This window comes from Anopheles ziemanni, chromosome 3 (genome assembly GCF_943734765.1).
Source record: "Anopheles ziemanni chromosome 3, idAnoZiCoDA_A2_x.2, whole genome shotgun sequence".
Taxonomy (NCBI): Eukaryota; Metazoa; Arthropoda; class Insecta; order Diptera; family Culicidae; genus Anopheles; species Anopheles ziemanni.
In genome coordinates, this window is record NC_080706.1 from 54,388,765 (window position 1) to 54,411,169 (window position 22,405).

Genomic DNA, 22,405 nt, shown 5'->3' on the forward strand with positions numbered 1-22,405 from the left:
ATCTGTATTTTTATATATTGTTTTCTATTTTTTTCTTATAAATTGTGAGATTGATGTGCCCTGACGATGTTCACGAATACAGAATCAGCGATGGATCAAATGGAATCAATTAGAGGCCAAATGGATGATATATCAATCAGTCAAAAAAGATCGTTAGGTTTTTACGCAGTTGAAGTCAACAAATACGCCAGCTCGATTGAGGAAAATTGCATTAAAAAAAACACCATAAAGAAAAGCAAAACAGTATCAGAATCTCCGCCAGATAGTAGCACTTAAACTATTAGCAAAACTGTCAGATAGCAGGTTTTCTCATTTTCGCAATTAATCATTATTGGAAAAAAGCTCCTTGAGGATTTTCCGATGAATTTTTTCATTACTAGTTTGATAAGCGCAGTAATGCTTCTAATTTTTATTAGTTTTTTGTTTTTCATGTAGTACAAATCCGCTTTTGGGACAAGGCCTTTCTCCGAAGATAGTTACTGGGACCGAGGGACGGTAGATTATAGATCGGTGGTCAGCCGTTCATAGAAACTGCAGCTTCAACCAAGAGCAATTCATTGAAATTTATCGAAACTGATAATTATAAGCATCTGATTGTTTGGTTTGCAGAACTGTACCGGTATGTCTTTAATTTCGTATGCATGTCACTATCAGTAATATCTTTCTACAGAAACGAATTTATAGAATTCTAAATAAAAGAATGTAATATGCAAGAAGCAGTACTTAAAAATTGTTTAATTTGTTTGAATTTGAAATGGTCATTTGCTTATACAAAATATAATATTTCAGTAATACATTTAACACATTCATTTACAGTTTACACACAACTGCTTACAGGACGATTCGGCTATAGTTATAACATTTTAAGAATGCGTTTTTTCTGTAGTTTGCATAACAATACACATAAAAATGATAAATTGGTACCAAAACGAACATCATTACTGTCAAGAGACAATGCACAAAGAAAAAAATCGTTTTGATCACAACAGTTATGTTGTACAGTTATGTGTGTATTACTTATGTTTTTAATTTTAATTAATCCACTGTTGATGTTCTACGCCAATGTCATGTGGATGCAGCACTAGAATGAACCTTTTAAAGGAACTCGCTTCACTTGTGATCCGACTTCTGGAAGCCGGAAATGTTCTCCACAAAGTCCACGTAGTCAAGCTTCTCGAGCAGCTGGCCATCGGCGTTCAGCTGCGGTCCTCGAGTGACGACGGCATCCTCCAATGCTTCGTTCGCCTCGTCCAAACTGAATCGATCACCGTACGTCGTGATGTCGTGGATAAAACTAGAAAAGAAACGGTAGTAAAAACCAGTGGGTATACAACCCCTAATCGGAGCTTCTCGAGCTGACTCATTCATTGCACTGATCTACTGAAAACCCTTCTGGTCTGGTTTGAGTGGCGAAAAACCGTTGTCTATGCTCGCAAAAAATAGTGCAGACATAAAAAGGAAATCGCGATAACTTCAACCGGCTGCAGAACACAGCTCACATTTCACAACCCCCTCCACGGACGCGGCAGCGAAAGGGGAGCGGAAAAGTTTTTTAATTAAACCCTATCGTAAAATTTTTGGCAAACGTTTTCGCGCCCCGAGCTGACCCGGTTTCGCGACGTACCGCTCTTTGTCGATGTAGCCCGCGTTGGCCTTGTCCCACATGCGAAATGCACCGAGCATAACGTCTTGCGGGGCCAGTCCGTTGGCCCGCTGGAGAATCAATAGCAGAAACACGTCCAAGTTCAGCGGCTGCACCACCTGGGAACAGGAAAGAGACAAAAATACTTTGGGCCTGAAATTTCCCGTGGAAAGCAGAAAGCGAAATGCGAAAGAATGTCCACTGAGGAGGATGGAAAAATTTACAGATTTTAATTGAGTTCTTGTAAGCGTAAGGCGGCGAGTGTACCCAGTAGAAGTGGTTGGAAGAGTTGTCCAAGGAGGTGCCACAATTTATGCCTTTTTTGTGCTTGGAAAACTTTCCCGGTCGACGCTTATGGCCGAAATTCTAAAGAATATTTAACATTCAAATGGATTCATTTTCCGTTTCAGCTCTCGAATTCATAAGGGGCAGGGTTGGGCGGGAAGCGAGGCGGAGTTAATGGCCGAAACCGGGGCCTTCCGCTGGAACTATGCTAATGAATGTAACTCCTGTTCATTTGCAGTTTCATCCTGTGGAGTGATTTGGAGTGAAAGTGGTCTTAAAAGGGCTCAAATCAGCATTTCGCAAATTCGTTGTAAAAACGGTACTCATGCTTCGAAGATCACGATCTTAAGATAGCGTTGCTAATGTCTGTACTGCAGGATGTAAGCAGCAAGGCTGAAAAGTATTGCAATGGTGGCAACGAGTGTCAGCAAAGGAATGTTTGGAATTATGAAAATGGTTGTTAATGATAAGCAAACAAAGTTGATGTTGAAGGTGGTGGCCGATGGGGTTGGGATGTGTTTAATTGAAAAATATTTACTTCATTCCATCGTGGTCCTTTATTAACTCAAACGACCTTACACTTTTGATACCTTTTCGCAAGCAAACCAGAAAAGATCGCTCGTGGCGAGCTCTGGTTAAACTGATCAAAACTTATTTACCATCAAACTTTTTTAGTCTGAAAGGTTATTAAATCGTAGGAAAATTGGTAGCTTTATAACTACACAACATTTTTCCAGTCGCACAAAGGCTACGAGGATAGGCAATGCTAGTTCAGTGTTATAAATATGCAATATATTTGCCGACCGTTGGAATACATGATGACAAAATCAAATTGACTGACAAAATAAATGTTAATGGTGAATCAGAATAATTTTACGCACAAATAGATATGTTTTAATAGCCAAAATTGTGTATATGGTGGGGTTCAATCGGCTAAGCAAAATAGATCCGAAAAATATGAAATATTTTTATATAAAAATTTGGTTTTATTGAACAAACAGTTTTATGTAAAATGCTAGATATATCTAAGTGTTCTTAAAAAATTAAATGCAACAGAATTAACAACACTTATTAATGCAACAGGTGTGTTTCAGCAATGTGTAAAAACTAATTTTTTACGTACGTAGGAATAAAATAAATTTCTTACGTCATGGATTTGAACTTACACCATCGAACATCTTGTCGATATCGTAGTCCGACTTGTCCACACCTAGCGTCAGAAACGTATTCTTCAGGTCCTGCTCACTGATCACACCGTCCCCGTCAAGATCGAACAAACAGAACGCTTTCTTCAACTCGTACACTTTGGGTTGGTTGAGATCTTTGAGGAAATCCATCGTATCACCGTGCGGACAACACGTTCGCTCTTTGACGTATGACAGCCTGACCACAGATCCGGAGTTGCTTTTATAGTTTTCCATTCGCTCCGGAGAAGCACATTTGTATCTAAGGAGCGATCGGAGCAATATGTCTAATTGCTCCTCCGGACCACCTGTTACACGTGACAGTTTTGGTATTTGGAACAACATGTGGACTGTTTCTCATTTCTGTGGGAAAAATGCGCTCGCAGATCAGTCGAGGCTAGAATCAAGATTGTTGCAAGAACCAATGGCGCTGAAGATCTTAATTAACTGGATGTGGACTACATTTTCTCAAGATGCACATTCAAAACGTCTGACGCATGTTTGCTTCGAAGGAAGGAAGAATGATTTATTTGACGTATGGACATAAATGTTCGATGACTTAGTTGGTAAACTGTTGCTACTTTTACTGACCCTACGTGTTGGACTCAACTCGGACGCACGCCGGTGTTTGCCGCGGCCGCTGCCTTCCGCTCGGTAGCTTCCTTGACGACGTTGTTCAACCGCTGGAACCGGTCGATGGCGGTATAGAGAAATTCGGCCGCTCGCTTAACCCGTTCGGGTGTCACCTGTTCGCCGACTGTCTGCACTAGATCTTGCGCCGTCTCCTGCGCTCCGGTGAGGAACTTGGCATTGCGGAACGACAGCGTACAGAAGGGCGTGAAGAAGCAGGTGAGCGAGGTAAGGATGGTGCCGAACAGAAGCACTCCCACCGAACCAACCACTACCGACACCAGCTTTCCTACGAAGGTGACCAACGAGCGAGCGCTGGGTAGAAGTGTTCGCATGGAGGTGAAGAGCGATGGCGAATCCTTCTCGGCTGGTGCCGGGATGAGGAACCCTTCAAATCCGCCGGTCGGAATGGCGGCAAACGCGGTGGCTCCGTCGAACGGAGACGCTCCGTAGTACGTCGGATTTGCCGGATAAGGATGACCCGTGTAGGAATGCACGTACTGTTGCACCGCATCCTGCGGGAGGAATTTCTGGTACAGCGAAGGGTCGTAGGCTGGGTTCTCCAACTGGAGTGGCTTCTCCGTGGCGGTCAACGATTGCTGCTGCTGAACACTAGGATCTGATTGGGCCAGCGAAGTCCCGATCAGGACGCAAATCACCACACTGATCACGCGCATCGTTCGTTATTCTTAACAAGATGGCAAACACTTGGGAAAACACTTTTCAAAAACTTCGTCCGCCCGCGTCAACGGTCAGGATGCAACTAATCCTTGGACAAGCTATCGTCAGTCTCTCTTATAGAAACGCAGAAGTTCGTCAAGCATTCCGGTAAAGCGCAGAAGAAAGGGAATAGAAAAGGACCACTTCCAGGAAAGATAAGATTTTTCCCGAACCTGAATGATTAACACTACTTTGCAATTAGGCTAACACATCCTGCACAGGCAAAAGGTCCGATCCTTACGGCAAACGACAAATGGCAAAAAGGATGCGTTAGAATCGTAAAACATCGTCCCCCGAAGCGAAACGATAATGCGCCTAATGGACTTTCGAAAATCCGATGTGGGACGATTGTTGCAGGTGTGCGACAGATTCCGAGACCTTTTCGTCTACCGTTAGCCAAAAAGGATCAAAAACGAAGGTGATAACGGTGAGGGCAGGTAGAATGGAAAATATTTTCACTGGCTCTGCCATGTCCACAAGTGCATCTGCAACCGGGCATCCTTTTGCCTTCGTTTTGACTGACGTGATTTCATTCTTCTTAGGTGTCCTTTTACCACCTTTGCTGTAGTTGCTGAATGCTTTCACACTGTCCTGAATGTCACGAACGGCGCACCAAGTGTTAAGCGTCTCAAAACCCGTGGTGCACTATTGCAAGCCAGCGAAGGAACGGTGAAGCCAACTAACCCGCTCGTATTCATTCCGTTTCTTTCCCATCCGGTGATGTTTCATTCCGAAAGATGTCCTTAAGATGTTGTCTACCTGGCACGTTTTGTTGTTTTTTTGCAAAGTTTAATATTTCTTTTAAGGTCTGTTGGTGTTCGTTATCGTGTATCAAGGACTTTTTTGGTTTGTCCCCTTTAATGCAGCAAGAAAAGTGGATTAACTTTTCTGTACAAGGTTTATCTTTTTTTACGATCGTTCGTGTTACGATCCACTCTGCCAAATGAGTAATGATCGAAGAAGATCAAGCAATTAAGAACATTTGTCTTTTTTCCCTTGATTTGTAAAAATCATGTTCTTTGGTTTTGTTCTACTTATGGCCTATTTTGCTTCTGGTATATTTCGCCCCAAACAAAATATGCACCGTGTAAGATATATCGTTAAACTGCGTTTATTTATTAGCATTATTTTCCTACAAATCACCATTTCTATAAGCGCAACCAAAAGATAAATTTCGGTTTTGGTCTACTCTACAGTCCATTCAGTTCCTTTGGTAAAATGGTATGTTTAGTTCAGTGTGGTTTGTTGTTGTTTTACATCTAACATAAAAATCAAAGTTTATCGACGGACCTAAGGCACGGGTGCGTTCCGGACGGAGCGCTACTGCTTGAGTTTCGACCGGAAGAGGCCCGCTAGCGTCTCCGCGCCCGCCTCATTGATCTCCTTGTAACCGTGCGGTTCGAGTTCGTCCTTACACTTCTGCAACCAAGCACGGACCTTCGGGTACGGCAGCAGATCGAACTGGAATGCTTCGATTTGCGAAACCGTGATGCACAGCGCGACGTCCGCTATCGTGAAATGGTTCGCCGCCGACCAGTGGAACTGTTTGAGCATCGCCTCGAACCAACCGAGCGCTTCGGCCAGTTTCGCTTTTTTGGTCTGGTCGAGATGTGCTCCGAGCTGAATTGTTGGGAACTGGAAGAAAATAGAGAAAGAAAAAACACAGTAAAACACAAGAAGATGATAGTCGAGATTAATTTGTTTTATGTATGTTATGCCAAGCTTACGTAATAGTCGACGACGCGCTGGTAAAGTGTTCCCAAATCGAAATGTAAGCGCTGATCGACGATCGCACGTGAACGGAAGTCCTTTGGGTAGAGGTTTTCATCCTTTCCGTACGCTGATACAAGATACGACAGAATAACTCGGCTGAAATAAGAAAATTAGTTTAACGAGTCACTGCATTGTTTGGCGTTTTTAATTGAGTAAAGAATATCATCAGTAGTTTAATTGGAGTCTCTATGAATCAGTTTCATAACAGTATGTATGGTTGCACATGCGATTCCTTTTTCCCGTTTTTACCCCGTTTTATTTTATAAGCCAAACCAGGGCTTTTTAAAATGCCATTATCATATTTGTTTTCTTTTTCTTTTACACTACGTTTTTATTAGAAAACTATGATTATGTGGATTCTACAAAATGAAAGTTGATAATCAAGTTTATTTCAAATAGCAAGATAATTAGTTCATATCAAACCATACAATGGAATTAAACTAATGGCAGTAAAGTTTTAAAAAAGTACTAACAACAATTGTGAGTTTAAGTAAAACCACACAAAATCATTTTTTCAACTTCAAAGGCTTTACATAAAATCAGTAAAAAGCTTCAAAGGGGCTTCTGATAAATAATGTGTTGCACTTTCCCAACAATTTCCCACAGAGATCCTCACAGAGATGAGAAACAGTCCACATGTTGTTCCAAATACCAAAACTGTCACGTGTAACAGGTGGTCCGGAGGAGCAATTAGACATATTGCTCCGATCGCTACTTAGATACAAATGTGCTTCTCCGGAGCGAATGGAAAACTATAAAAGCAACTCCGGATCTGTGGTCAGGCTGTCATACGTCAAAGAGCGAACGTGTTGTCCGCACGGTGATACGATGGATTTGCCCAACAATTTTCTCAACAATAAAATTTCATTGTAATAGAAATTAGAATAAATAGATATTATTCATTGCTTAATCTGTTTGAAATAACTGTCAGTAAACCAAAGTGAAATTAAATTTGAAATTAAATAAAAGATTTATACACAGCTCTTCAGGTAAGGAGAACGAAACTATAATTGTCAACAACCGTCATCGGTTGATGTAACGTTGTAATATGTTTGCTGCGTTGTAAGGCATAATGTTCGCAAAAATGTTGTATTTCAAAATTATTCCTTATTTTGTAGAAATCAAAAATCAAAAATTATTCAAACAAATCTTTAGTTAACAAAAACCGAATCTAACAAGTTGAATTTTTGTGTAACTTCTCATGCGCTATTTAAATGTATGTCTCTATTGCATCGAAAGCAATTAATCTGTTGTAGATAAATAAGTATGCAAACAGAAATCAGACACCACCACTAATCATACATGCGATGTTGATTTTTCAATTGCACTTTTCGCGACTTCATGCTAAAAGCATTAATCATTTCCAGCTATTTGTCCATTCCGCCACAATGAATGTTTCACTATATCTCTACATTAGGTCTGATTACGGGAAAAAAACTATATCTTCGTGATGTCCAGCCGCATCTCTGTGTAGAATGAATAAATGTATAACCCATTTATCATAATTTTCGCTGGACAAAAGAAACAAAAATAACCGCACGCTCCGGCAGCTGCACGAGCTGGCTATTAAGCGGCCAGCCTAGCAGGTGCAACGCTTTCGTCGGAACGGAAAAACATTTCCCCCGGATTGTGTCATTGATTTTCGCCGGTGTCACTTTCCCACGCTGCTCGTAACGGCGCCGACCAGGGAGCGAAAACACGTGCGTTGCACGGAAATAGAACCGTTGGCGTGCGGTTGCTGCGGTCGGAAAATCCAATAAACGTGCGCGGTGCGTGGAACGGGCCGAAATTTTGCCTCAAAATCGGGCGCCCGTTAACGACGAAAGGCCCGTTGACATTATCCACAAATAATAAGAAAAACACATCACGCACTTTGCGCAACCGACGGCCGAAGTTTACGCCTAGTTGCGTCCTTGTAAGAGCACCGATTTTCCTAGCCCTAGTTTCCCCCGTCTCTCCATTGCTGGAAAGGGCAGGAAAATCGATTCGCTTCCGCCTTACCTCTCCCACAGCACCAGACCGTGGTCGTCCAGCGTCGGTATGCAGTGCTGCGGGTTCATTTCGACAAAGTTCGGCTTCAGCTGCTCGCCTTCGGCGACGTTCAGGACCTTCAGCTCCAGCTCCACGCCAATCATCTTGGCCAGCAGCAGCACCGAACGGCACGGTGGCGATGGTGGCAGATAGTACAGCACCGGCGTCATCGGACCGCGCCTGGGGAGGAGCGAAAGAAAAAGACAGAGAGACAGAGACAGATGAAAAATGCCCAAAATAACGCCCAGCCACAGAAGGTTCTAATAAAACATTAAACACCAGCTGGGTCACTCGGTCAGCAGGGGAAAGCGAGCGATTCCCCAACGATTTGGCGACACGAATGCCACGCAAGGATTAAATTAACGACCAGAACAACACCAGCGAACCGGTCGTGGTCGGACGGCATGGAAATGGATGGAGGCTCGTCGATGGGAACGACCACACTAGCACGCACCCTGCTAATCACCCAATTAACATTTCCGATTACCGTTTCCGTTCGGGCGGTCCGGCACTTACTTGACAAATTTGGATTGGATCACGGCAACACTTTCGATGCAGTTACCCAGCTTGACGGGTGGTTCGGTATCTTCCTTCGGCAGCTATCAAACGCCAACTATGGCCCAGTCCTCCCACGCGGACTGCTGTGAACCGATCGAAAGGTCAGGAAAACCCCGTTCCCGGCAGCGATGGAATGTTCAGAGGCGCCTCCGGTACACTACTGGAACGTTTTTGCACGGTCTCTCCAACCGGTACATTTGCACCGTTACGCACCAACGTGACCTTTGGGACTACAGGGCGGTATCGAGCACTGAGGAGCCAAAAGCCCGTGATTCACTGTAGGCAACCGTGAAGCCGAACAAATACGACTACACAGAGAGAGAGAGAGGTGAAACGCAGAGGCTCCCGCTTTTCCGAAGCTTTTCCGACCAACCGCACGGAGTACCAGAAGTGTGGCAAGCAGCGGTTCCTTCGAATGGCTGCCAGATTCGGTGGTTACGCTTCGGTTGCGCTTCTGCTGGATACTTTGTCCGCTATCAAAACTAGTCTCACTCAAACCTTGGGCTTCCTAGCGCGAGGGTAAAGACCTGGAACCAGCAGTTTCGACGGATGGACGACGGCTTTTCCCTCTCCGATAACAACACTCGGCGGACGATGGCACGGAACTAAAAGCGGGCATGTGGGCACGATCGTTCCAGTGCATCTATGTTGTAGCTACTGCGTTGCGATGGCATAGATTGCAACAGTACAGAGGACATGATGGGTTCCGTCCCAGGAAGGAAAGGAGGACGAGCGCCCTGTGCACGTGCATATGCGGTTGGTCCGGTCGGGCCTTCCAAATCAGAACAGTCGCGGTGCCGGAAGAAAAGGAAAGCATAACATGTCCCCCATGGGGCGGGGGTTGGAGGCGTTACTATGGCATGGTGTTTTGTTATGGTACGTCAAGGTCCAACCCCGTTGCCTAGGCGTACGCGAACGTTCGCTACGTTTTCAAACGTGTTCGTCATCGTTCGCAACGATCGGTGGACCTTGTCGTCACAACTAAAAGATTTTTAAGGGTTATTTACACGACTTTCCGTACTATGGCGAGCGATAGTGCAATGGGATGTGAACATTAATTAAATATGTGGGAAAAATTTAAATAATATCAATTGCATGCAGAAATAGATGATAAATTGAAAGTAATTTTCTATTTTAAAGATGTACACTATTTCCCCGTAATTGCTTAAGCGACAAAAAATCGACAAAAAACATTACATGTATGTTAATGTTATATGCACGTTAATAAATAAGTTTAGAATAAACAAGTTGCGTAAGATTAGTTGAAAAGCATGTGTGTGCGATTTCTATGAACTTGTATAAATAGGTTATAATGGTGAGTTTTTAACGGTTGCCAATGTAAGCAAAAAATAGCAAGATGTAAGATAATGTTATATCTTATATCGCAAAGAAATCATATAGCAATATAGAATAAACTGTATATAAAACATTATTTCATGTTGCAGCAAGAACCTTTCAAACTAGTGCCTTTGTTAAAAAAATGTTCTTTTAGAAAAAATGTGTTTCTAATATCATCACTCAGATCGGTATACACGAACCTTAAGAATCCAACAGAATATAGCACAAAGGAAATGCCCCTGATGCATTACGTCACCGATGTAACCTAGCAGAGGGCTAGTACTACATATTGCGCTTCATGACGAACAAAAATTAAAGTAATCATTAGATTGCGGTAATTATATTATTTCTAAGAGACAATCTCGTTTACAACGTAATGAAGGGGATCTTTTGTTTCGGAAATAAGCACTTATCAACGGCGGAAGTGCAGTATGTACCAGCAAACAAGCATGCAACGTATGGTAAAAGTTGCATTCTAGTTTGCCTGCAATCATTAAGGGAATGCGGGGCAAGATGCCCTACTTGAGCAAGATGTACCGCCATAATTTAAGGTATTGTAAGAGTTAAAATTATATTTCATCTGTATTTTCATATCATAGATGTACAGGATTTGAAAACGTAAAACTTTTGCCCTGTTAGAAGGGCTACCTTCAAGGATGAAGTAAATATAAAAGTTATGCCAAGGTGGTGGGTATAGAAGGTCATAAAAAGATTGATAAACATTTTCAATCACTCTTCGGAAATCAGCAATTCAAACTGTCTTTCGAATACTGCACCACAAAATTTAAACCAATGTGTTCAACATCGGACTGTTTACTTGTGTTTGTAAAAACCAAAAGAGCCTTTGAAAACCTTGCTTAACTATAAATTGATAAATTTCATGTGCTTTTTCAAATTCTTTATGTTTTCCTTGAATGGAGAGAAAGAAATGTTTTTCGCCTAACGGGAGCATGTTGCCCCACATTACCTTATATTGCATGCAATGTTTTAAATCAAATGATGATGTGTTGAGCTAATGATGCACACCACGTAAAGAAAAAGCTGTTTGGGTGTTAGGAGGAAAATGCTTCGTCATGATGTTTAAACCGAGTTTTGGCAACACCGAGAATATTCTACAGAACATTTACTAAGGTCAGTGTGAGTATGAGTTTGCAAAAATCACGAGCTTATCTGCATGAAATCACCAAAATTTTACATTCCGTAGCTTTTGCTGCGTAAAAATTAATAGATACACACCTGCAATATGTAATGTAATATTCAATATTTTAACAGATTCCCTCCGGTTCATATTATGGCTCATTCAATTTACATTAAAATAGTTTACACATAAAAGAAGATTATCGAACAACCGTTTTCATTTCATTTTCAATATTATATTATTTTTTGTGAATAATCTTTGTTTGAATTTAAGTACATAATTGCATGAATAAAACTACAGCTTATGCCTCAAAAATAATTTGTAAATTACCCTGTAATTAATACATACTTTTGCATATGTTTGAGTAAAGTTATATGGTGAAGTAAAGTACAGTCCAATATATAAAATGCAAATGTTACATTGAATTTAGCAAAATGAAACTCAAAGGAGTCTCACCATTAAAAGTTTTATCCCCACTGTTTGAACAAAACCTCTACATTTGTATTGCGTAAATCAATGTTTTTACTACGGCACAAATGAGTTACAGCGAAATGCATTAATTTTCAGCTTTTTACAATCAAATCAGAATAATCGGAGTGGAGATAATGCAATAGGGGAGTGTACGTATATTGAAAAAATATGAATAGCAACAAGATAGAATTTCTTTATTCTTAACTCAGTGTAGTGGTGCTTATTTTATTTTTTCGATCACTTAAAGAAGTTCTATTCGTAGGAAAGCATGTAAAGATATGAAATGAATACGCCTTGATGAGTGAGCCAAAACTTTATGTTGGAATCTCCATGCTGCGTCATCCATTATGCATATGTTAGTCACTGCAGACAATGCCATTCATCTGCCGGGATGAGTAAACATTTTCGGTCGCCAACAAACTGTTTCCATATGAAACCGATAAGAAAAATTAATTCTCGAAGTATGAAACATATTGATTCCCGCGTGTTGCAATTCTGTTATTATTGAAAACGATTCGTTTGTAAGCTCCAATGGAAACGAATTCCATTCCAAGCGTTGCGTGACTCCCGGTTCAAGCTACATACTGGACGGGGTGAACAAGGGCTACAATTAATGTAACGTTATTTTTTCTGCTCTGTTAAACACGACGCACAATTTCGGGGCAAAAGGTTGGTGTTGGTGTGCGACGAGATCGTGTCGGGGTAGGCGTCATCTAACAACTCCGCCACGGCGGTCTGGTGAACCGCCATCACGGAAGGGTCAACCTGTTTCCATTCCACTTGTCACGTAAATGCCTACGCCAAGCGAACGACATCGCGCTCGACGTCGAGTGAAAGTGAAACTTACTCTCTCAAGGTCTTGATTCGGAAACTAAACTCAACAGTCGGTTTTTGTCGCGTTGGGCGAGAATTAGAATGCTGATTAACGGATTGGAAGCCTGTTAAGGAAAGCCATCGTTTACAGAAAACTTCTTCATTTAAGGCGTCTCTAGACAATTCTAGGCACGCAACAGCTTTCGGTTTAGCGCTCCAGAAGCGAACTCGTGAAAGAAACTGCCAAACAAATTATGAGCTAACGCGGGGGCATGACTTGCCATATTTCCTACATTCGCCGGTAGCACCTAGGACTGAGTGGGGGACTCCATAGTGGGAGCATGGGGAGAAGGCACGTAAATCCGTAGCTTCTATCGCGTTGGTGTGTGGTGTCGCTCTCGGTTGAACGAGTTGAGCTAAACCAGTGGAGACGCCAAAAGGCCGGCTCCAAGCGTGTCCAATGCTAGCAAGAGCGAATTGGCAGGCAAGCGCGCGATGAAAACAGCGAGAAAGACAAGACGATGAGATGTTGTACCTTATCTTCTGGACGTTTCGTAGGCCGTATGCACAACCACAGACGCACGCAACGGTTGCCAAAAGAAGGAACCGTTTTTTTTGCCAACCGCCACACATCGTGCTTGGCGTCGACTATCTCCGTGTTGGGTGTGCCGGCTCCATACATAGCCGTGTCTTCCGGTGATGCCGGAACTGGCTCGAAATAGAGAAGTGCATCTCGACGCCGATGGTCGATAAGAGGTCGGGACAGTTCAGTGCACAATGTACAGTGAACGTTCTGAACTTGGTGCGCCCACCGGGAATGTTCCATCGTTTTTTGTAACAAAACAACAGATATTTGCTCGGGTCCAATATTTGAGACCGCTGAAGCGCGACACTCACACCATCTCGCGAGAGGCAAGATATTTTTTGTTTGCGCATAGCCCTCGTCGTCATCTTTGAGCGAAGAAGAAATAGGAGGTTGGTGGCCGCTCCGGGGGAGCCCGGGTCCACGGAACGACGAGAGTTTGGGGATCGGCAGACACAGACACGACCAAACGGCCGGTTCGGTTCTCGCGTGTACGGACAACGATCGAACGACGGGTCGCGTTCACAGAAACACAGCAACCGACGCTTGTTATATCTCGCCGGGCACGCCATCAACCGGCGTCAGTATTGCTGAACTCTTCGCCGGTTGAGGATCGTAGCAACTTGCTTCGTGCGCCAGTTTTGCCTACCGTGTTAACTTTGTGTTGTACGTTTTTTTCCCGCATCTGTGTGGTGAGTGAACAAACTCTGCAAGCGCAGTGAAGTGTTAATTGATTGATTTTCAAGCTCTATCCGGAATTTGCCAGTGTCGAAAATTGTCTTCCAAAAAGTAACCGGTTGCTTATTTTCTTCCCTCCGTCGTGGTAGATTCATCTAAAACGAAAGCTATGGATTTCTACTACCTTCCCGGATCTGCCCCGTGCCGTGCCGTCCAGATGACGGCGGCCGCCGTTGGCGTCGACCTGAACCTGAAGCTCACCAACCTGATGGCGGGCGAGCACATGAAGCCGGAATTCCTGAAGGTAAGTGCTTGCCATCTGCATCCCAAATTCATTACTTTCCCGTTTGCCGTCGCATGTCTCCTGTGTGTGTTTGTGTGCCTTGAATCACTTGCCGGGAAAACCGTTTTTCCGTTTTCCACAGCGTTTATGTGTGCATGAGTTTACTGTGTTCCATTTCTGTTTCGTGCTCTAACGTTAAAGTGTGCCCATGGAAAAATCAATTTCGTTCCATCCGTTCGCCCTTCGACGGAGAGGAGTAGGCGAAGCGGTGGTGAACAAAAAATCATTAAAAAGAGAATGGCGTACCGACGCCCCTTGAGGCACAACGTTTGGTAGCGCCGGTTACCAAGCCAACGCGGCCGAACAATTGAACGCGCCATCTTTGATTCCGCCATTTATTTCACTCCAGCCATTGCATTCCACCCGACCGTTTGGACTTGCGGCGTACTTTGGAATTTATCGTTGCAAATAATGCATGTTGTGCCGCGAGTTGGAGCGCGGGATTTGATCAGATCATTTATCTCGTGTGGGTTTCGCACACTATCGCTTGTGTTTGTACCCTCCACGATCGTCGTGTCGTATATGTCACGAGCACGATCAACGCCATCGGTGTCGCCACTCATCAGCTCCAGGATGGAAGGAGGGGGTTACGATTTGCATGATATTTCCTGTGCAAAATGACGTTGCTTTAACATGACGAGCGTTTTTGCGCCTGTTTCGCCTTCACCGGCACAGATTAACCCCCAGCACACCATACCGACGCTGGTCGAAAAGGATGGCTTTGCTCTCTGGGAATCGCGTGCTATACAGATCTATCTGGTGGAAAAGTACTGCCCCGATGCCACCGTTCGGGAGGCCCTCTACCCGTCCGACCCGAGACGCCGTGCCATTGTCCACCAGCGACTCTTCTTCGATGTGGCCGTCCTCTACCAGCGGTTTGCCGAGTACTACTATCCGCAGATATTTGGCCAGAAACTACCGGCCGATCCTGCTCGCCTCCGCTCGATGGAACAAGCGCTCGAGTTTCTCAACACGTTTCTCGAGGGCGAGCAGTTCGTGGCCGGTGGCGACAAGCCGACGATCGCGGATTTCAGCATTCTCGCCTCGATCGCAACGTTCGAGGTGGCCGGATATGATCTGGCCCGCTTTGAAAACATCTACCGGTGGTACGAGCAGACGAAAAAGATTACCCCTGCAGCCGATAAGAACGCCGAGGGGGCCAAAATCTTTGGGCTGTACTTTACGAAGAAATAGTTGTCCTATCCACACGTGCGGTAGGAGCTGATAAGGGAGGATTCACTGCAATAGCAGCAGCAGCAGCAGCTACGACTCATCTTATCACAATTTGTTGCCACTAATTACCCGACCGTTGCCATTCTCTTCTTCGTCTTTTTTCGATGCTACCAAATTTTATGACATCCCCTATCAGCTTGTTATTTTGATTTTTTTCGCAAAATTGTTTTCACCTCCTCTTGATATCAAAATTCATATTTTCCGTTTGATTAACGATGATCCCTTTGTTCTGTTCCTCTTTGTTTTATTTTTGGCTCTTATCTCCTCCCGATTCTGTGTGTTTGATCCCTTCCAATGAATCGAAATTTTCCTTAAACTATGTGTCCCCCTTGTTCCAATTGTGTCTATCCTTCTGATCGTTCCATTGAAACCATATACCACAATCCTACTCCAAACCCTGATTAGATTAACCCACAACACTGCATTCCGACGCTGGTCGACAACGGGTTCGCGCTGTGGGAGTCGCGCGCCATTTTAACGTACCTGGCAGAGAAGTACGGCAAGGACGACAAGCTGTACCCGACGGATCCGCAGAAGCGCGCCGTCGTCAACCAGCGCCTGTACTTCGACATGGGCACGCTGTACCAGCGCTTCGCCGATTACTACTATCCGCAGATCTTCGCCAAGCAGCCGGCGAACCCGGAGAACGAGAAGAAGATGAAGGATGCCGTCGACTTCCTCAATACGTTCCTCGAGGGGCAGAAGTATGTCGCCGGGGACTCGCTTACCGTCGCGGACTTGAGCATACTGGCCACGGTGTCCACGTACGATGTGGCCGGGTTCGAGCTAGCCAAGTACCCGAACGTGGTTGCCTGGTACGAGAACATCCGCAAGGAAGCACCGGGAGCCGCGATCAACCAGGCCGGCATTGAGGAGTTCAAGAAGTACTTCGAGAAGTGATCATACCAAACACTACCAAAACAACTTGCCACAGTCCAGTGGAGCTGGTCTGATGCGTTCGTGTATGCATTTCTTGTGGTTTAATAACTAATAAATTATCCACCCTGTTTTATTTTGTTAAATCCAGCTGAATTTTTATAACAAATTGATTCCTGTTTGACAAACTCGAAGGAACGATTTTTTGCATGTTTTTTTTTGTTCCGTTAATTCCTCTTTATTGAATTAAGAGGAAAAACCAACAGGTTTGGTTCAGGTTGAAAATAGTTTGTTCAAGTTCTTTCGTAGATCCGGAGTTTTATAAAACGACTTAAAGAAATTAATCCTAAAACCTGACTGAATCCTTGCCATCCAACGGTGACGGCAGAAAATAAAATATCTTTTCCCTGTCGCTGGTTTTGTCGATCGAAATTGCAGCTCAATCCACAGCACTGCGTCCCGACGCTCGTAGACGGTGATTTTTCCCTCTGGGAGTCCCGTGCCATCATGTGCTATCTGGTGGAAAAGTACGGTGGAAAATCGCAGGCTGCATCGCAACTACTTCCAGTCGATCCGCAACGACGTGCCACCGTCAACCAGCGGCTCTACTTCGACATGGGAACGCTGTACCAGCGGTTCGGTGATTACTACTATCCGCAGATCTTCGAGGGAGCTCCGGCCAACGAGGCAAACTACGCGAAAATTGCCGAGGCCTTGGAGTTTCTTAACGTATTTCTTGAGGGCGAACGGTTTGTGGCCGGCGGGAATGGGTTCTCGCTGGCGGATATTAGCGTCTACGCGACGCTGACCACGTTCGAGGTGGCTGGGTACGATTTCAGCGGTTATGCAAATGTTTTGCGTTGGTACAAGAGTATGGCGGAGTGCATTCCCGGTGCGGAAACAAATCGCGGTTGGGCGGAAGCGGCACGGCCGTTTTTCGAGAAGGTTAAAAAGTGTTGATCAGAACATGGTTAGCGTTAGAGCACGAAAATAAATCACCACAGTGGCGAGACGGGAAAATAGAACCAATCCGGTGTGTTTCTGGAATGCGATCATTACCTTTTATTCTGAATCCAATTGCAGCTCAACCCCCAGCATACCATCCCGACGTTGGTCGACAATGGGTTCTCTCTGTGGGAGTCGCGCGCGATCCAGATTTACCTGGCGGAGAAGTACGGCAAGGACGACAAACTGTACCCCAAGGATCCGCAAAAGCGCGCCGTCGTCAACCAGCGTCTGTTCTTTGACATCGGCACGCTGTACCAGCGTTTCGCCGATTACCACTATCCGCAGATCTTCGCCAAGCAGCCGGCAAACCCGGAGAACGAGAAGAAGATGAAGGATGCCGTCGGCTTCCTGAACACGTTCCTCGAGGGCCAAGAGTATGCCGCCGGAAACGATCTGACCATCGCCGATCTGAGCTTGGCCGCCACGATTGCCACCTACGAGGTGGCCAGCTTCGACTTCACCCCGTACCCGAATGTGCAGGCTTGGCTGGCGCGCTGCAAAGCGAACGCCCCCGGATACGAGCTGAACCAGGCCGGTGCCGATGAATTCAAGGCAAAGTTCCTGTCCTAAAGATAGAGAGAAAAGAAGAGAGGGAGGGAGAGAGAAACGTAGGCCTAGGCTTTCGTGAAAACCGGATCGACGGATCGTAGGCGACGGCGTATCGAAATAAACCTACATCACAGATGCCTTTTAACACATAAATCTCAGCATTGCGTTCAGGGTTGCATTCAAGATATCACATGATCGGGGGGTGGGGAAGCAATTATGTTAGAAGGAATGGAATGCAGCTCAGACCAACCAACCTCTCCAGCTCGTGGAACCGCATGTCGCTAGGAAATAATTATACCAATGTATTCGCTACTGGACCACAATTCCGGTTTTGCCCTCGTTTTTCTTTACCTTGGACGCAGTTTCTTTTTCACTTGTTCGACGAACGCTCTCGATTTCTTCAGATAATGGTTTCCCTCGGTGATACCCTTTGGGCTGAAGAGTGCATTGCGATACAATGAATCGGATGAGCTTAACGGAACGACTAGTTTTCATAACCGTTAGTTGTTTGTCATCAAGGGGATTTTTGGAAGCAGAAAGTTACAAAACAGATTGTACAAAAATCACAGACAGAGGAAGCAGCCCAGAGCATTCAAGAGGTTTTGAGGTGATTTGTTTGTGAGTTTACTTTTGAATGAATGAAACTGAAGAATATGAAAATGTGACAATGATCCAGCTTATCTGAATTGTGGTTTGATGCATAAAAGATGTGGCATGATTTTTACGTAAAATTATGAGATTATTGCCCAGCTTAAATTAAAGAGATCAGTGTAAAGATTTTATTGAAGAAGAGTAACATTCTCATATTAGTTTAAGGAAAGTGGAAATGGATTAGCAAAAGTAATGTCCTGCACATTTACAAATATAGTAGTTTTGCTGAACATTTTTCGTACTTTTTCTTTTTCAAACATTTCTCAATTAAAAATTTTTAAACGACTTAAAAAAAAAGTTGAATTAAAAAGTAAAAAAAAATCCTTAGCCCTCTTAGAACGCTCAATTTACCTCTGGCAAAAATGTTCACCCAAGCGATGAAAGCAGAAAAAAGTTTATGATAATTCAAGAACTGTTAAAATAAATAAACTTCAAGAGCTGTTGTTATGAAACTGTGGGCTGTGGATCAGTGCTAGAAAAAGTAATTGATGATCAGAGACATAAGCATAGCTTTTCTTGCATATGTCTTCAAATTTTAACGTTTATATAAGTTTCCAAAAAGTTGCATGTTTGTGAATTATCGAATGAAAGTAAATGAACTGCGTTTTGCTGAAGAAAACGTCGCCTTCACGTAATTCTTAGTTTTGATTTGGATAAAATAAAAATATTGATTCACTAACATATAATAAAGGGATCAGTTTAATGGGTTTTATTGAACAAAGGAAAATTTTCAGAAGTTTGAGAAAATAATGTCCTTAACGTTTTAAAATATAGTAATAATGTTTAAAATTGTGTTTACTTTTCAAATACTGACAAAACGGACTTTTTTAGATTTAAAACTAATGAAAAGCTTTTTTATTAAATAGAAAAAATATCAATAAGTATATTTGTTTATAAAAGTAATAGAAAACTCAACTGTGGACACTCTTGGAAAGTTATTGATGATTTACAATTAAATAAACGAACTGAACAACATTTGAAATAAGTCAAATCTAAAACATTTAAAAAAGATAATTCTGAATTTGGATTCTTCGTGCCGGGTGGGGTACCTTCTTGGTGGGACATGATCCGGCATCCTCATGAGCGCATTGCCACCGGCAGGATGTCCGGCTCGCTTTACGGCTCAGCTCGTGGTTCATCCTTCTTCTCCACACGCCCTGCTCACCACCAAAGATAGACCGGAGAACGCGCCCCACGAAGACGACCTCACCGTGCCAGGCAGAACACCGCGAGAAGCGTCATCGCTGGCTACTCAGCCCGTCTTAGCGGTGCAGCGCTGGATGGCGGAACACCAGTTGTCCCTTGTGCTGCAGAAGACGGATATGGTCATGGTGAGTAGCGTCCGGAAAGGACACCCGAAAGTGCCGGTTCGCGTCGGGAGCTCCGTTCTGCGATCCAAACGCCACATCCGCTATCTCGGCGTGCAGCTGGAGGACAACCTGTCCATGTTGAGGCGGTCTTCTGGAATTCCATGTTGAGGCGGTTACCGAGAAAACGACACGGATCAGCCAGGCCCTGGGTTTCCTTGTAAAGAACCACGGCGGACCGTCCAGCATTCGACGACGTCGGTGATGCGGTACGCGGCCCCGGTTTGGTGAAGGGCGACGGAGCTGCAACCGGCGTAGGCTGAACCGGGTCCACAATCGATCGGTGAAATAGGGTGGCCAGCACGTTCCGTACAGTGAAGTACAACGTTGCCACCGTAGTTGCTGGGCTGCCGCCGATTGTGGAGCTGAAACACGAGGATCACTGCTGCCACGAGCGCAGGGGAACCACCAGCGACACCCCGGTGCTGGGACGACTTCGCGCAGGATCCGTACCGGGGCAGCAGGTTCGTCCGGAGCAGTCATCGCTTGATTCCGGACGTGGAACATTGGGTGGCCCGGAAGCATGGATGGGTGAACTTCTACCTGTCGCATGTGTTGACGGGACACGGATTTTTCCGTCAATACCTCGCGGCCAAGTAGTTTAACCGATCCCCGGGCTGCCCGGCCTGCCCAGGTGCTGAGGAGTCACCGGAGCACGTGATGTTCCGGTGCCCCCGTTTCGACGAAGTTCGCGAGCGATTGCTGACTGGCCACGGCATGCAATCCGAAACAGCCGACAACATCACCGACTACCTGCTTCACAGCCCGGAGGCCTTGGACCGGGTCAATGAAGCGGTAAGGCTGATCTGCTCCACGCTGCAGTGGCGCTGGAGCATCGAGCAAACAGCAGTAGCAAAGCGGGAAACGGCAGCAGCCAGGCGGCGATTAACTGCGCGGGCGACAGCAGTCGTAACGGCTCGGGAACGCATCTGGCGGGACCCGACCCTTCGCGGACGTATCCAGGACATGGACGAAGCCACCAGGCGAGCATTCCGGAGACGTGCGAGACAGCTGCTGGTAAACATCCGGCAGCTTCGTGGACGCCAGCACCGGATGGCGTAACTCCACCTGCTTCTAGAGGATCTGCCGTAGAGTGAAGATCTGGTCGGTGGTGGATTTGCTACCAATAAACCCAGCTTGGTAGCTTCCGACGAAATCTGTAGTAAGGGGCTCTGGGATAGGATTTTGTAGCCAACATTGAGGACTGTGATGGCTCGAAAGTTGGCACAGTCCATTCTGTCACCCTTTTTGTACACTGGATGGATGACACCCAGCTTCCAGTCCTCCGGTGTAAGTTCCTGCTCCCAGATTTTCACAATTAGCTGGTGCATACTGACGGCTAACTCTACCGAACCCATCTGGAATAGGTCTACTGCCAGCCCATCGCTGCCAGCTGCTTTATTCTGTTTCAGCTTCTTGATGTCACTAGTGACTTCGTCCAAAGATGGTGGGAGCACATCGCCATCTATCTTCTGGCTAATGTGCTGCTCAAATTCGCTTGCACCGCTACTGGACTCCCCCAATTCCGCTCCGTTCAAGTGCCCGTTGAAGTAGCACTTCCACCTTTCGATCACCTCTCGCTCGTCCGTGACGATACACGATTCCCCTCCTCGTCTCGACACAGTGCGTCCTCAGTCGTTTGTAGTGTTCCATAGTGCCCGCCTGCACTCGTCATGGAACCACTCCTTCTACTGGTTTTGTGGCTTATGGCCTAGTGTCCGCTCGGCTGGGCTGCTGATGACTCGCTCCACCATACGCCAGTGGTTGTCCGGTAGCACATCCCCAAGCGCTGAGGCGTAGCCCTCGGCAACAGCAGGTGTCCGCAGCCGACCCGTGTTTAGGCGTGGGGTAGGCCGAATATGTCTGTTGTGGTGATTCGATGAGCCGGATATATCGAAAAGGAAATCGGTTGCTTCTTCTCTCACATGATGTGCCGCTACAAGCGCATCTGTACGGTCTGTGCTTTCTTCATCTGCTTCAATGCGAACGAGCGCCCGTGGTCCTGTGGCAGATGGACATGTTTGACCAGCCCGAACCCGTCGATGCCGAGCGTCGTAATGACGCTTAGATCGGACAGCTTCACTTCCCTGACCATTTCGTAGATGCTAGTAAGGAGAATTCCAAAAGAAGAGTCAATTTCTTCTACCTCTCATTGGATTTTGAAATTTTCTTCATCCGCTCACTGACTACTTCATCGCTGTAAGGGTATCGGAAATCGTCCAGGCATCCATAACACGTTCAAATAGAAACATAACTAATGCAACCACTAACAGTAATTGTTTGCTAACGGGTATGTTAACATCATACTAGAATCTGCAGACACCACTTACATCAAGATGAGGAATGGAAATTCAAAAGCTAAAGATTGATCAAATCGAAAATTATCTAAATGAACCTGGATTGGTATGGTAGTGTGATAGATGCAGTTGCGCCAGCCATTGAGATTATTTTTTTGATTGAAAATATAAAACAGTATTAAACGGTAAATTATTTCTAAATAAAAATTTTGTGTTTATTTGCTTGGACTCAAAAAG

At 44.9% G+C, this 22,405-nt stretch overlaps 5 protein-coding genes across 6 annotated transcripts; 2 read left to right on the forward strand and 3 right to left on the reverse strand.

Annotated features, from left to right (window-relative positions):
- Window positions 1-1,110: 1,110 nt before the first annotated feature.
- LOC131288838 (myosin regulatory light chain, smooth muscle) lies at window positions 1,111-3,264 on the reverse strand. The gene is made up of 3 exons (XM_058318016.1): window positions 3,094-3,264; window positions 1,625-1,761; window positions 1,111-1,294 (listed from the first exon to the last, which is right to left on the reverse strand). Exons 1-3 carry the CDS (start codon window positions 3,262-3,264, stop codon window positions 1,111-1,113), a joined length of 492 nt encoding a protein of 163 aa, XP_058173999.1.
- Window positions 3,265-3,716: 452 nt separating this feature from the next.
- LOC131285015 (uncharacterized) lies at window positions 3,717-4,418 on the reverse strand. Its single transcript, XM_058313876.1, has one exon. It carries the CDS (start codon window positions 4,416-4,418, stop codon window positions 3,717-3,719), a length of 702 nt encoding a protein of 233 aa, XP_058169859.1.
- Window positions 4,419-5,781: 1,363 nt separating this feature from the next.
- LOC131287405 (glutathione S-transferase D7) lies at window positions 5,782-8,438 on the reverse strand. The gene is made up of 3 exons (XM_058316451.1): window positions 8,236-8,438; window positions 6,189-6,330; window positions 5,782-6,096 (listed from the first exon to the last, which is right to left on the reverse strand). Exons 1-3 carry the CDS (start codon window positions 8,433-8,435, stop codon window positions 5,782-5,784), a joined length of 657 nt encoding a protein of 218 aa, XP_058172434.1. The 5' UTR covers window positions 8,436-8,438.
- A 5,223-nt stretch (window positions 8,439-13,661) lies between these two features.
- LOC131289205 (glutathione S-transferase 1) lies at window positions 13,662-16,442 on the forward strand. 2 transcript variants are annotated; one of them, XM_058318415.1, is made up of 3 exons: window positions 13,662-13,858; window positions 13,994-14,148; window positions 14,863-15,381. In XM_058318415.1, exons 2-3 carry the CDS (start codon window positions 14,014-14,016, stop codon window positions 15,379-15,381), a joined length of 654 nt encoding a protein of 217 aa, XP_058174398.1. In that variant the 5' UTR covers window positions 13,662-13,858; window positions 13,994-14,013. The 2 variants fall into 2 exon arrangements, with proteins under 2 accessions (XP_058174398.1, XP_058174400.1); XM_058318417.1 differs by lacking the exon at window positions 14,863-15,381 and adding an exon at window positions 15,826-16,442 and having other exon boundaries at window positions 13,710-13,858.
- A 361-nt stretch (window positions 16,443-16,803) lies between these two features.
- On the forward strand, window positions 16,804-17,874 carry LOC131285016 (glutathione S-transferase 1-like). Its single transcript, XM_058313877.1, has 2 exons — window positions 16,804-17,241; window positions 17,380-17,874. Exons 1-2 carry the CDS (start codon window positions 16,804-16,806, stop codon window positions 17,872-17,874), a joined length of 933 nt encoding a protein of 310 aa, XP_058169860.1.
- The last annotated feature ends 4,531 nt before the right edge of the window (window positions 17,875-22,405 follow it).

Coding starts and splice junctions, on each gene's coding strand:
- LOC131289205 (XM_058318415.1), top strand. CDS start 14,014: ATGGATTTCTACTACCTTCCCGGATCTGCCCCGTGCCGTGCCGTCCAG. Junction 14,149..14,862: donor TGAAGCCGGAATTCCTGAAG/GTAAGTGCTTGC, acceptor TCACCGGCACAG/ATTAACCCCCAGCACACCAT.
- LOC131285015 (XM_058313876.1), bottom strand. CDS start 4,418: ATGCGCGTGATCAGTGTGGTGATTTGCGTCCTGATCGGGACTTCGCTG.
- LOC131285016 (XM_058313877.1), top strand. CDS start 16,804: ATGTGCTATCTGGTGGAAAAGTACGGTGGAAAATCGCAGGCTGCATCG. Junction 17,242..17,379: donor CACGGCCGTTTTTCGAGAAG/GTTAAAAAGTGT, acceptor ATCCAATTGCAG/CTCAACCCCCAGCATACCAT.
- LOC131287405 (XM_058316451.1), bottom strand. CDS start 8,435: ATGACGCCGGTGCTGTACTATCTGCCACCATCGCCACCGTGCCGTTCG. Junction 6,331..8,235: donor GGTCTGGTGCTGTGGGAGAG/GTAAGGCGGAAG, acceptor TTCTTATTTCAG/CCGAGTTATTCTGTCGTATC. Junction 6,097..6,188: donor AGCGCGTCGTCGACTATTAC/GTAAGCTTGGCA, acceptor ATTTTCTTCCAG/TTCCCAACAATTCAGCTCGG.
- LOC131288838 (XM_058318016.1), bottom strand. CDS start 3,264: ATGGATTTCCTCAAAGATCTCAACCAACCCAAAGTGTACGAGTTGAAG. Junction 1,762..3,093: donor TCGACAAGATGTTCGATGGT/GTAAGTTCAAAT, acceptor TCCTGTTCCCAG/GTGGTGCAGCCGCTGAACTT. Junction 1,295..1,624: donor GGCTACATCGACAAAGAGCG/GTACGTCGCGAA, acceptor TTTCTTTTCTAG/TTTTATCCACGACATCACGA.